Here is a 15352-nt window from a genome sequence, read left to right on the forward strand (position 1 = left end):
GCCAAGAGTCAACACCAATATACCCATGATCACATGAAGCCAACCAGGAATAAAAAACGCAATTGTCCAAGCAACTAATTACTCCTGGAGCCTATAATGCTCAAACACTGGGCAATGTAGTAATATTATGACAGCAAAAGACAATGCTAAGCAAATAGGTGACAACAAGAAAAAGAAAGGAAGCCAAGAGATTCTCCTGAACATCGTTCAATTTCAACTAGCATTATAGCTTTACTATTCAAAATGCAAATACATACATTATTACAATTTACAATTGTACTCTGAGGTTTCATATCTTGAAATGTCTTAATAATAGCATCATTAAAAATATTATCAAATACATCTTTTTCTAGATAAGGCACCAAACAACCACTAAAAAAATCATCACTCATTTGACTCCGCAAGTCATTCTTGATATACTTCATTGCCGAAAAAGCTCTTTCAACGAATGCGGTAGCAACGGGTAGAAGTAGAGCACGTTTCACTAAGCGAAATACTAGAGGATAATTTGAATGTTTCTTTGTCTGCACTAATCTTTTGGAAAGTTCACATAGCCCATTGAGATCAGAGAACCTTTCATCAACATCACCAACATCAATAATGTAACTTGCAAGTTGATTCTCAAGAGTACCCATATTAGATTCATCAGAGTCGTCTGGATATAACTTCGCCATTCTCATTATTTTTTTGATGTCAAAACTTGAAAATAAGTTAATTGGGTTCAAACAAGCAATTTCACTGAGCAAATCAGTCGTCACCTCATTAAAACGATCATTGAATTCTTGAAGTTGCCAATCAATAATATGCAAAACACTTAAATACGGTAATGATGTAAGACTGTATAGCTGGCAAGTTTACGTCGGGATCTTAAAGAGCTAACATATGGTTCTTCAAAGTTAGGTATCAAAATATCATGTTGGGTACAAAATATAGACACCTTATCAATAAGAGAATCCCATTCATTATCCCTTAAAACTTGCAACCTTCTCTTTGCTACTTCAACAAGTAGCATAGCATTTGCAATGTCTTGCTCCTTTTTTTGTAAGCATTTATTAAGTTCATTTGTGATAGCCAAAATATCTCTCATCGAGTGCAACATGAAAGCAACCTCAAATGTTCGACAAGCTTCAAGATGTTCCATTGCCTTGGCTCTTTATTCATATTTTGTGCATCAAGAACAAGTGATTCAAGAACATCAAGAATAGAGCCAAACATCAAAATAAAATTGCTAAAGGATTTATAATGGGATCCCCAACGAATATCACAAGCTCTTGATAGACCAAGTTGTTGATTCAAGCCTCTACCGGTAGTAACTTCACTCATATCTAATGCCTCTTGAAGTTTATGTTTTTGAGAATCTTGAAGTTCATCCATGCGCTTAAAGAAATATCTCAATACATTTAAAATATTTGAAACTAACACTACAAGTTTTCCCACTTCAATACATTTTTTTGAGACCCCAACAAGAGTTAGTTGAAGTTGATGAGCAAAACAATGGATAGAATGAGCCGATTTGCTTTCTTGCCTAATCAACACTTTAAGACCATTTATCTCACCTTGCATATTACTTTTCCCATCATAACATTTTCCACGCACGGATGATAGACTCAAGGAATGTTGAGCAAGTAAATTAACGATTGCCCCCTTTAGAGATAAAACACTAGTATCTTGAACATGAACAATGTTAATAAGTCGCTCCATTACAAATCTCATTCCATCAGTATATCGCAATATAATAGCCATTTGCTCTTTACGGGATACATCAAAAGATTCATCAACTAGTAAAGCAAAGTAATCACCATTTAATTCCTCAAGAATAACTTTAATTGTCTCTATTTTACATGCAGTCACAATGTCTTTTTGAATCATTGGAGAAGTCACTTGATCATTTAGAGGAGCATGTTCTAGTACATAGTCACGAATTTTATCACACCTTTTTGCATACCATGAAAGTATTTGAAGAAATTTACCTCTACTAAGTGATGATTTAGATTCATCGTGACCTCGAAATGCAAACCCCTGAGTTATGAGAAGTCCTACTACATCAACCGAAGTAGTTAAGTGAATGAAATATCCCTTTTTAAATTGGATTCGATTGCCTATCAAATCCAAATTGAATCAATTGTCGTTGGCATAATAAATTTTGGCATTTCTTCTTTGATTGATTGTGTATGCTATTTGGTAGACCAATATATTTTTCAAGACTCTTCTTTTTATGCCAACTTCTAAATTCCGTAGTTGAAAATACTTCACCTCCACCCTGATGAATACTATTGTCTTTAAAAAGATAACAATACAAACAATAGACTGCATCTTTACTAACACTATACTCCAACCAATCATGATATACATCATCAAACCATTCATGATTGAAATGTCACATTGATCCAGAAATATCTATTTAAGGATACTCATGAGGCTTCAAACGAGGTTGACAAGGACCATTTAAGAGATACGTTCTTCTAATAAGATCACGATGTTTTGAAGGATACTTCAATATTGGAATTTTTTCTCCCGGATCAAACTTTAAAGAACTTAAATCAAATTTTTGAGAAGGAGGCAATATTATTTCAGAATGGTTGACATTTTCTTCTTGATGAGATTGATTATGATTAGGAGAGACTAAATTGGATTTCAAAATCATGAAGACTAAATTTGATTTTGAGATAGTGGTAAAATATTTCTTCATCGAATGTTGCGACTATCGTAAAGTAAGAACTTAATTAGAATTTACAAAAATCAAGCAAGAAGATATTTTGAAAAAATAAAATCAAGCAAAATTCAAGTAAGACGTGAATTATTTTCATCAATTTGTGTTAACACATGATATATAAACCAAAGAACATAAATCACAACTCATAATCACTGAGAAATTTCCTAAAAATCATAGAAAAACTCTTAAAAGTTTCATTTGGAAAATTTGACAAACAGTTGGTGTGCAATTCAAATTCTTACTATTTTGAATCTAATTGGGTACTCAATACTTCCACAATCACTTACACACCAAAATAAACACAACATACAAAAGATAAATCAACTTCAAGCATCAAAACATGAAAGAAATTGCAACCCAATTTTTAACCCTAAACAAGAAATTAAAGAGCAATTTCAACAATTAAAGAATTGATTAAGAGACATACTTGAAGATTTAGTGCAAATGAAGATGAAGAACACTTTGAAAGCCCTTTTTAAATTGATAAAAATAATTGAGTATCGGGTATTTCAAGAATTAAAGGGAGGAGAGAGTGAAACAAAGTTGAAACTTGATAGTGATAATTTTTAATTTAATTCAATTTGACCCTTTTCTGAAAGTGGGGGAAGCGACGTCATTTGGTCTTTAAAAATAAACTTAATGTGGGAAACAACATCATTTGTTCTTTAGAAATAAACTTTCTTTTTAAAATTCCAAAACACATGAAGCAATAAAAAAAATCTAAAACTCTTGTTGTAACTGGGCATCAAACCTGCGACCAGGGGGTCTCACGCGTGCAAAGTTGCACCCTCTTTGTCACTAAGCCAATTATTTTTCTTGTATTAAATGGGTTCAGTTTAATATATATACACATAGAAAAAAACTGCATCATATATATACAGTGTATTTTTTCGACGAAGGGGTTCGGGTGAACCCCTTGAACACCACGTAGCTCCGCCCCTGCAAATAGTACCATGAGTAATGAAAAACTCATAATTTTGTGCATTCATTTCTTTATCTCAAGTGTAGAAGGAAACTCCAATATATTTATTAAAAATGAAAAAGTTATCCATGTAAAGCCGTAGCTGGTTCTTGACTAGCAGCCTCAAAGAAACTGAGTCAGGTAAAATTATACACTTTCCGTTCTACATTATGTGTCGTCATTTGACCGGACATGATATTTAAGAAATAAGTATTGACTTTGTTAAAGTTACAAAATTATCCTTCTTAAAAAAAGGAGTAATAGTATTTAAAATCAAGTGGGGCCACTTTTAATAGAAAAACAAAAACAAAAAAGAGTAACAGTATTTAAAATCAAGTGGGACCACTAAGGGTAAAATTATAATTGTGTTTTTAAAAACTTACCAAATAAGGAAAGACAACATTCTTTTTGGGACGGACCAAAAAGGAAATGACGACAAATAATTTGGGATGGAGGGAGTAATTTATTTAAGTAATAAAATGATTTTTACAATCTTGTAGGTTATGTTTTGATTTAAAATTTTTAAAACTTATTGTTAATATTTGACTTATTAAAAAATATTCTTACAAGGATTGAAAATGGAGCAATAATTTGAGGTTTGTTATAAAACAAGAAAGAACAAGAAGAAAAGTAGAGAGAATAGAGAGAATGATTCTTATTTCTTCTCTTGAGGGATAATTTACAATGAAGGAAGCCTTTCTATTTATAGGGAAATTTTCCCTTAGTTTCACACTAAAAGACAAATACATCAAATCCCGATAGACATCAAATAGATCTTGATAGACATTCACTATAATTGATATATATGATAACACTCCCCCTTGAATGTCTAACAATACGCGTATAGGCTGCCTCATTAAAAACCTTACAAGGAAAATCCAGTGGGACAAAACCTCATAAGGAAAAAAGAGTACAATGCATATTAGCTCCCCCTAATAAGAACTTCCTTGAACCTTTGCATTTCGATATTGTGCACCATCTTCTTGAAAGTTTCAGTTGGAAGAGACTTGGTGAATAAGTCAGCCACATTGTCACTTGAACGAATCTATTGTACGTCAATATCACCATTCTTTTGGAGCTCATGTGTATAGAAGAGCTTTGGCGAAATGTGCTTCGTTCTATCTCCTTTTATGAATCCTACTTTAAGTTGTGTTGTACATGCTGCATTATCTTTATATAAAATCGTGGGTACTTTATCACATTTTAAGCCACATTTTCCTCGAATATGATGTATTACGGACCTCAACCACATACATTCTTGCCTTGCTTTATGAATAGCTATAATCTCAGCGTGATTCGATGAAGTGGCTATGATAGACTGCTTTGTTGATCTCCAAGATATTGCAGTACCCCCACATATGAATACATAGCCTATTTGAGATCGAGCTTTGTGCGGGTCAGATAAGTACTCAGCATCAGCATAACCAACAAGATTGGAACTGCAATCTTTAGAATAAAATAAGCCCATATCGGTAGTCCCCTTTAGATACTAAATATGTGTTTGATCCCATTCCAATGTCTCCTAGTAGGAGCAGAACTATACTTTGCTAGCAAATTTATTGAAAAGGCAATATCAGACTTTGTGGTATTTTGCAAGATATATTAGTGCACCAATTGCACTAAGATATGGTATTTCAGGACCAAGGAGTTCCTCATTCTTTTCTTGAGGTTTGAATGGATCCTTATTCACATCAAGTGATCGAACAATCATCGGAGTACTTAATGGATGTGCTCTATCCATATAGAATCATTTCAACACCTTTTTTGTGTAGGTAGATAGATGGACAAAGCTACCGTTTGTCAAATGCTCAATTTGCAAACTAAGGCATAACTTTATCTTTCCGAGATCTTTCATCTCAAATTCTTTCTTTAGGTAATCAATTATCTTTTGAAGCTCTATTGGCGCTCCAATAAGGTTTATGTCATCGACATAGACAGCAAGTATAACAAACTCCGATGTTATTTTCTTTATGAAAACACATGGACACAGGCCATTGTGAAAATCCTTGTGCAACAAGGCGTGCTTTATACCTTTGTATTTCATTTTTCTCATTTCTTTTTCGCACAAAGATCCATTTATAGCCAACGGACTTAACACCATTAGGTGTTTTAGTTATAGGTCCAAAAACTTTACGTTTGGAAAGTGAATTCAATTTAGATTGAATTGTTTCTTGCCATTTTGGCCAGTCATTTCTTTGTTGACATTCTGTGACAGATCGAGGTTCAAGATCCTCGCTATCTTGCATGATTTTCGTTGCAATATTGTATGCAAAGACATGATCCACTACTATTTCAGATCGATTCAAATTAGTTTCAACATCACTTGAATTTATGGATAGTTCCTTATTTTCTTGAGTCTCAGGCTCATTGATCCTTTTAGGGATATCAAGATTGCTAAAATCTTGAGTTTCCATATGAGGATCTTTCGTAGTGTCATCTTGATCATTTCTTTTTTTTTTAGAATTTCGATCCTTAGAACCTAATGGTCTGTCATACTTTAAGCGTGCTTTAGATTCATTAGCTATGACAGTAGTGGATAGTCCTTTAGAGACATCAATTCGAATTGGAACATTCTCTGCAGGATTATGTGATTTAGTGATCCTTTTCAAATCTGTAAATGCGTCCGACATTTGATTTGCAATTCTCTGCAGATGAATAATCTTTTGTACTTCTTGCTCACAAATAGAAGTGCGTAGATCAAGATGATATAGTGATGGATTTTTCTACAAAATTTTTCTTTTGATGTCACTATCTTCTCCCCCTAATTTTGGGAAAACTGTCTCATCAAACCGATAATCTACAAATCGAGCAGTGAATATATCTCCCGTTAATGGTTCAAGATAGCAAATACTGGAGGGTGATTCAAACCCAACATAAATTCCTAACCTTCTTTGAGGGTCCATCTTGGTGCGGTTTGGTGGTGCTATAGGCACATAAACACCGCACCCAAAAATTCTCAAAGGAGATATATTAGACTCTTGACCCAAAATCAATTGCAATGGAGAAAATTTATGATATTTTATCGGTCTAAGACGAACGAGTGTTGCAGCATGCAAAATTGCATGATCCCAAATAGAAGTAGGCAACTTAGTTCTCATAAGCAATGGTCTTGCTATCAACTGTATACGTTTAATTAATGACTCAGCAAGGCCATTTTGAGTGTGAGCATAGGGTACAGGATGTTCCACTCTTATCTCAATTGATAAGCAATATTCATTAAATGCTTAGGATGAAAATTCTGCAACATTATCCAGGCGAATAGACTTAATTTGATTATCAAGAAATTGTGCCTGTAATCGTATTATTTGTGCCAACAATTTTGTAAATGCCAAGTTGTGAGATGACAAAAGGCACACATGAGACCATCTAGATGAAGCATCTATTAGGACCATAAAGTATCTAAATGATCCACTAGGTGGGTGATGAGTCCACAAATATCCCCATGTATGCGTTCCAAGAATGCAGGGGACTCAATCTCAACTTTGTTAGCGATGGCCTCACAATCAGCTTGCCTTAATAACAAGCATTGCATGAAAATTTACCATTCGAAAGAACCTTCAAGTTCTCTAATAGATGCCCATTTGAATTTTCTATGATTCGTCTCATCATTATTGATCCTGGATGTCCCAAATGATCATGACAAAGTACGAAAATATTGAAATCAGTAAACTTTCAGTTTACTATAGAATGTGCCTCAATTGCACAAATCTTTGTCCAATACAGGCCAGAAGATAAAGCATGGAACTTTTCAATAACACATGTCTGCCCAAAGATATTCTTGGTGATACCAAGATATTCAAGATTCATCTTATCAATTGTCTTGATATGATAACCATTTTTACAGATATCTTTAAAACTCATCAAGTTTCTCCAAGACTTAGGAGAAAACATGACATTATTTATGATCATTTTAGTTCCCTTGGGCAAGATTATAATGGCTTTTCCGAAGCCTTCAATCAAATTATCACTCTCAGAAATTATAGTAACATTAATCTTGTCCATGTTTAGATGAGAGAAATATTTCTTGTCTTTGAATATCGTATGTGTAGTGCCAGAATCAATCAAACAAATATCTTCTTGAAAATTATCCATATCTTCAAATAAAATGACATACATCAAATAAGATATATATTAAATTTATGTACAAAGTGAAAACTTATACTATAAAAAATTATTAATCACACTTTACTAAAAAAAATATGTCCAACTCAAAATCTCACAACTTTTATGCTCATAATATTTCACTGAAAAAAAGATACATTTTTTTTCAATAGTTTTAAACAATAAGTTAGAAGAACAATAGTGTTCTGGTGGCGAATTATTAGCACGTGACACATCCGAAAAAAAAAATTAATTTAATTAAAAGCATATGAATACAAAATCTGTGGGCACTAAGCACTAAGTTCATTTATATTCTTTGCAAGTTACAATCACGTGTTTTTTTTCTTCTATTCACAAAATTTAAGTTCAAAAGTCATAGTACGAGTTTACAACTTTAATCTATCGAAATAAACAGTGGTGGACCCAGGATTTCAAGGTTGTGGGTGCTAAAAAAAAATTATAAAAATTAGTATGTTGTTGTAGGGATTCGAATCCAGAAAACTAGACACAAGAGTCACATCCTCAAGCCACTGCACCCAATTATATGTTTGTTCTTTGGGTGCATTTTAATAAATTATACCATTTATTTTGTGTTTTTTTATATAATTATACCTAATCTACGTCGAATTTAGTCGGTGTCGAACACCCCAAAATTACAGGTGGGTCTGTCCTTGGAAATAAATATCAATATTGAATCAAACAAAATAGTTAAAGTAACATGGGGTGATATCTGCATTTGACATGGATGCGGGTACAACATGTCAAATTAAACTTTAGAACAGCTTGTTGAAGTATATACTTTAGAACAGCAATAGACCAACTTAATTATCTAATGAACTATGACAATAATAAAACAATCAATACTATTTAAAAACTAATACTCATGGAAATAACTATTTTTACATGATTCTTTATTCACTAACTCTTATCAATAAAAAATAAAATTCATTCATTCTTCCATGTTTATGGAACCATCTCCAATCAAGTGATCAATCTTTCCTTCAGAGTGCTCGTAAAAGTCTAATACATCCAAATTTGTGACATCAACATTATTTTCAGAGAGAAAGTTAACCTCAGAATTTCTCTCTTTCTTCTTTAGTGATGCTTGATAAAGATCAACTAAGTACTTGAGAGCACGACAGTCACGTGAATAATGTCCTTTTCCACCATATTGGAAACAAGTAATTGCTTCATGTTTCTCATCTTTTCTCCTTTTATTTGATGAATGATTAACACCTGAAACAAGGTTTCTTTCTTGGTCATCATGACCACGTCCACGACCAAGGCCGCGACCTTTTCCACGCCTAGCATGGTAAGCGTGCACATAATTCACCTCAGGGAATAGTGCAAATCCAGTTGGTCGGTTCTTATAATTTTTCATCAATAAATCATTATTTTGTTCATCCACAAGAAAATGAGAACTCAGTTCAGTATAGTTCTTGAAACCTTTTTCTCAATATTGTTGCTGTAAGAGCACATTCAAGGCATGAAAAGTGGAGAGCGTCTTTTCCATCATATCATTATCATTGACCATCTCTCCACATAGTTTCAATTGAGAAGAAATTCTGAACATAACAGAATTGTATTCATGAACAGACTTATAGTCTTAAAATATTAGATACATCCACTCATATCGTGCTTTCGGGAGGGTGGCCATCTTTAAGTGGTCAAACCTTTCTTTTAGGCTATTTCACAATATGAGTGGATCCTTAGTAGCAAGGTACTCAATTTTCAGAACTTTGTTAAGATGATGATGCAAGAAAATCATAGTCTTAGCACGATTTTGACTAGATGTTGTATTTTCATTCTTTATGGCGTCTCCAAGACCCATGGCATCTAGGTGAATTTCAACATCCAACACCCATGAAATATAGTTCTTGCCCGAACTTTGAAGGGCAACGAACTCACACTTCATAAGATTGTTAGCCATATAGAAAAAGAAAAAAAAATAATACTTTAGCCATAGCCTTCAAATTTGAGACGGTAGAGTCTCGTGTTGATAACGTGTTATAAAATAAGAAAGAACAAGAAGAAGAGTAGAGAGAGTGATTCTTATTTCTTCTCTTGAGGGATGATTTACAATGAAAGAAGCTCTTCTATTTATAGGGGGAATTTGCCTCTTGTTTCACACTAAAAGTCAAATACATCAAATCCTGATTGACATCAAATAGATCTTAATAGATTTTGATAGACATTCACTATAATTGATATATATCATAACAAAGTTCTTCTATTGCATTTTTATTCAAGTATTCTTTAAGTAAGATTTTGTGAAAATTAAATATTTTTAAAAAATCTTATTTTCTCTAGTTTTTAATTTGTATTTAGAAGCATTACATGGATATGAATTTCAAATTCCTATAGGCTACACCAAAATAGTTGATATGGGACAAATGGACATCTTATCTTTTGATGACATCTTTAGAAGCCAATACATAGAGGCTCAAGACTTGGTCACCTCGAGGATATGAGAACATGCATGGAGGACCCGTTTTGAGCATTCCATTAAACAAATCCGTATGTGGAAGATTGCGTGGGGGCTTACATTTGATGCCTATTTGAGACTACAAGTTTTGAAGTGTGACCCCATGGTTTTGGAGCATTGAAGAAGCACTCTTCATTAAGGGTATTTTGGGGTTTCCACATGTTAAAGAAACAACTCATGACCTCCTCTTTCATTAAGGGTATTTTGGTCCATTATACTATGTAATAAGCTAGGCTATATATAGTCTCTTATTAGGTTTTTTCTCTTTAGTTTATGAAATATGAAAGATTGAAACACTTGAAATCCTCTCTCTTAAGAGTAGATCACCTTAGTATAGTCTTATTTAGGGCTTGGAAAAGTCATCCTTAGTATAGGGCTTGGAAAAGCCAATATTGTTCTTTGCTTGGAAACGGTGGATCTTGAGGTGAGTCGATTACCTTGGCGGTCACTGTAAGAGTGTGGTTTTGATTATTACATTCATTAGGGTTAATGTTGAAATATACTTGATTCTTAATCTTGTAATAATCCTGATTTCACTATCTATCCTTTCATTATTTTACAAATCCGTGTGTTTTATGTTTGTCATCCTGTATCCCTTTGTGTTGCTTGTTCTTCTCACGTTTTGTGGACTCTTTTGGCATCTTGGTGGACTGATTTGTATCATTTGGTATCATAGCCATCATTGATTTTGTTCCCACGAGATCAATCTTGGGTTTGTTCACTCAAAAATAAAAAAAAATTGTTGAAAAGCTGAAAAACTCAAAAATAGTAATCTGTCCACGTTTTTGTGTTTAGGCCAAAATTTGAAGCCTAGTTTTCTTGTGATTTTTGTGTGTTTTGTGTGTTCTAGTATTAGATCTTTGTTTCCTAACATTAGAAGAGGTGTATAAGGTCAAAATCTCACAAAAAGAAGTTATTCTACGGGTTTGGTGTCTTGGTCGAAGTTTTATTGTTGTTTGGCCGAATTTGTGTCTAGATTTAGGTGTTGTTTTGATTGTCTTTGTTGTTTCTTGTGTTGATTTTCTTTCTCTCTAACACTACTTGAGTCTAATCCAAGTTCTTGAGCAAAAAAAATTACAAGTTGTTGTGGGAAGAGTGGACGGTTTTGTTGTTGTTGTTGTTGAAGTTCTTGTGTTGTGTTGAAGAAGTCTTGTAAAAGATTGTTGTTTGATCCAAATTCAAATGGAAGAGAGTGTGGGCTCTTGTTAGTCTTGAAACAACTTTCAAGACATTACTAAAGAGGAAAAAGAACAAAAAACCTCCCAAAAGTCTTCATACCAAAAGGGAGTAAGTTCATTTTTCTAGACAAGCCAAAAGAGGAAAGGGAGACAAGACCTCTAAAAGGTTGTCTTTCCAAAAAGGTGAAAGTTGGTCAAGATTTGAATTTTGAAAAAAAAGGACTTAAAGTCTTGTTTGTTAACCTACCAAAACCGAAATTCCCCTCATCTTTGTGAAATTTGAACAACCAAAATTGTGGAACAAAATTTTTCAACTTCAACAATATTTTTTTGTCCATCGACCAATAGTCGAGTGCCACGCCATCAATATCTCAAGAACGTTGGAATTCCTAGTTTCACGTTTTTGATTCTATTGGTTTCCATTTTATTAGTTCTCATACTAATTAGCAAACTAGTAAATACCTACTAGATTGTAGATTAGTTTTTGAGTATGTTTTCTTTCGTGTTAAGCGTTGTATTTTGTGCTTTTCTCATTTATAAGTCGTAGTATTTTCTTTGTTTCAAGTTCGTAAGTAAATTTTATTTTTGTGTCTTGAGTTGATCAAACAAGAATCCATTTCGGCCGCCAAGTAGAATTGACATCCTATTGACTACCGGAGTATAAGGAACTTTCAATATTCGCCGCTTCAATTGTGAGAATCACAAAAGTGGGTGTATAAGAGTGTTGGTGGGGAGCTTTTCCTACTAATCTTGTTAGTTCATTATGTAGGTACAAAGGTGATATAAGGGAAACATGTCTTTGATAGTCGGGGATTATTGTGACTACAACATGGGAGACTATGATTGTAGTGAGGGGTTTTATGGCTACGAAGTTGAGGGAGATTGCGGAGGCTATGAAAATAGCCATGATCAAAACTTGGGCAGATTTGAGAGTTATAGTTTTGAGGGAGAAAATAAGGTGAATGAAGTGCCTAGTGCTTATGGTGAACTTGGAGATGATGTAGGACCTCGTGATGGATCTTATGATAACATTGAGGCATGTGAGGAGTCTTACACTTCTCACTATGAACCTAGATTTGGTGTTAGGTATAACCCTTTCGTTCGCAAAGCTTATGAAAGCTATGATGAGAGTTCAAGTGAGGAGTGTGAAGATTCATATTCTACACCTTGTAGTACTTCTTATCAAGGTCGATATAGTGTGAATGGTTATACTAGCTCTAGTGGAGGTTGTCCAACGAGAATAAAAGGGTATGCATCTTCAAAACTGAGGAGTACTCGTGTTCTTTACAATGTTGATCCGAGAAGGAGTGTACACTCCAGAAAGGTGACCATTTGTGGGATACCGGGCTGCCTCATTGTGTTAAATGATAGGTACTATAGTAATTACATCTTTCCATCCATGGTTGACTACTTGGGGTTGTTTCGCGAGCCTTTACTTATTCCATATTTCTTGGACGGGTTTAAGATTATCGAAAGGGTCAAAGTTGTTTTCTCCTAATTTGAATACAATGAGGAGGTATGGTAAGATATTATTCCATTGACATATGGTCATGTATGCTTAGGTGCCGATTGATTTGCACAACATAGAGTTCCAAATGTGCAAAATTAGCCTAATGTTGTAAGAGACCGGTGGGGAAATCACCTCGTGACATACATGTTGCCCGAGCCGCAAAGAGAAGTGAATACTTACTCCAATCCAAATGCTTATGAGATACAAAAGATTGAGAGGAGTAAAGGTGAGCAAAGTGGTAATCTGAGAGTAGAAAATGAGAGGTTGTGTGGAGCGAAGTAAGGGGATTGCCACCAAATCGAGCTAACATTGTTTGTCCTTCTATTTCTAAGGACATTTGTGTAGGTACCAACATGACAAGTAAAGGAGCGCAATGCCGAAGTGAAGTTACTGCCCAAGCTTGTAGAGGACCTTCACAACACAGCAAAGGAGAGTCGACTCAAGAACTTCAAGGTAAAATAGCTAATTCTTACACTTTTGTGCATGTGAATGATAATTGTGTGGCTAGTAGTCCAGTGAGTGTGAGTAGTAGCTTACTTACTTGTGAGTCTAATGATTCTTTGCCTTTTGTTGATAATGTAAGTGTTGTGAGTGTGGATATACTAGTTGATCCTAGTGATGACCAAATTGACTCTTCTTGTAAGATCAATTTATGTCCACCTAGTGTTGAAGCCTATATGTTGAACGGAAGTACATCGTCTTGTGTAATTGGTGTTGATCAACCTATTTGTAAAAATTATCCATCACTTGAGTATGTGTGTGATGTGATTAATCAAACTTAAGTGAGTGAAGCATTTAAAAAAGTTGGTCAACAAAAGGGGAGTGAACCCGAGAGCTATTCTTGGGACAATCTTGTGCTTGGAACCGCTTTGAAACTTGATATTGATCTCTTAGAGAGTGAGGAACTTGCTTGTTCCAAATCTGTCCATGGGTTGGATCATGCACTCATTAGGTATAATGTCTTGTTTGAAAATGATATAAACACTCCTAATGAGCCTAGTGGTGAAAAAGATGGTATAGCTTACCTTGGAGGCTATAGCCTATATGTTAACCCACTATGGTGTAACAACATTCCTCCTAAATATGGAAATCTCTTCTTGGAAGATGAGAGTACTCTTAAGGGTAAGGAATGTGTAGTCTTGAAAGTTACTCCTTCTACTTTGTGTGACTTTATTGTTGATACTACTCATGGTGATGATTGGAAAACTAGTAGTGAGTACACACATGAGGGCACCTTAGTAGAAGTTGACTTGAAAGATACTTTTCTCTACTCTCTATTTTCTTTCGATGATATGTATGCTACTGTAGAGAGTATGTCATTTAGTTTGGGTGGAGACCACGGAAAAGGAGAGTGTTATCTAGACCCGTGTCTATGGCCACTCTTCCTATTTGACCCCGATGCCAAATATGGAAATGGTGATGTTGGTGCACCCAACTTGTTGATTGGTCTACATGACAAGCAAAGTGTCACTCTTGGTGAATCCCATAACCAAATTCTTCTTACATATTTCATTGAGTTTAATATTTCATTCAAAGGATCCTTGGTTATATTTTAAATATGTCCAATCTTGGCATGTTGAGATGATTTTTTGTGCTAATTATAACCCTCATGCTGAGGAGTTCATATTTGTTTGTCCTCTCTTCGGTTTTGCAAGATTTAGATTAGAGGTCGAATCCTTTTCAAGAAGGGGAGGATGATACGGGACAAATGACCATCTTATCTTTTGATGACATCTTTAGAGGCCAATACATAGAGGCTCAGGACTTGGTCACCTCGAGGATATGAGACATGTATGGAGGACCCGTTTTGAGCATGCCATTAAACAAATTTGTGTGTGGAAGATTGCGTGGGGGCTTACATTTGATGCCAATTCGACACTACAAGTTTTGAAGTGTGACCCCATGGTTTTGGAGCATTGAAGAAGCACCCTTCATTAAGGGTATTTTGGGGTTTGCACATGTTAAAGAAACAACCCATGACCTCCCATTTCATTAAGGGTATTTTGATCCATTATACTATGTAATAAGCTAGGCTATATATAGTCTCTTATTAGGTCTTTTCTCTTTAATTTATGAAAGATGAAAGATTGAAACACTTGAAATCCTCTCTCTTGAGAGTAGACCACTTTAGTATAGTGTCACGCCTTAAATCCTATTAGGACGGACTGGCACTCGTAATCGAGGAGGCCCGGGAGAACCAGCTCATAACCTTATACTTCCCATGCATACCTCTATGACAACCCAAAATTTGGACAGCATCATGTCGCATATAAAAGAAAATAATCACCTGTATAAGCTCGAGCACACATATATATGTATATACAATACTTGGCCGTTGGAGCCATCACGTCTATTAACAAAACACCACCTTGACTGTACATTAGGTCTACAAAGCCTCTAGATA

The 15352-nt window shown here is 34.6% G+C and overlaps 1 protein-coding gene across 1 annotated transcript; it reads right to left on the reverse strand.

Moving 5' to 3' along the window:
• Window positions 1-1083: 1083 nt before the first annotated feature.
• LOC124896923 (zinc finger MYM-type protein 1-like) lies at window positions 1084-9156 on the reverse strand. Its single transcript, XM_047408812.1, has 2 exons — window positions 8903-9156; window positions 1084-1933 (listed from the first exon to the last, which is right to left on the reverse strand). Exons 1-2 carry the CDS (start codon window positions 9154-9156, stop codon window positions 1084-1086), a joined length of 1104 nt encoding a protein of 367 aa, XP_047264768.1.
• Window positions 9157-15352: the final 6196 nt, after the last annotated feature.

This window comes from Capsicum annuum, chromosome 3 (genome assembly GCF_002878395.1).
Source record: "Capsicum annuum cultivar UCD-10X-F1 chromosome 3, UCD10Xv1.1, whole genome shotgun sequence".
NCBI classification, from domain to species: Eukaryota; Viridiplantae; Streptophyta; class Magnoliopsida; order Solanales; family Solanaceae; genus Capsicum; species Capsicum annuum.

Bases quoted from the DNA above. Each gene is read 5' to 3' on its own strand.
- LOC124896923 (XM_047408812.1), bottom strand. From the start codon at position 9,156: ATGAAAAATTATAAGAACCGACCAACTGGATTTGCACTATTCCCTGAG. The intron at 1,934-8,902 runs GTACTTAGTTGA...GTATGCAAAAAG, and splicing joins CGTGACTGTCGTGCTCTCAA to GTGTGATAAAATTCGTGACT.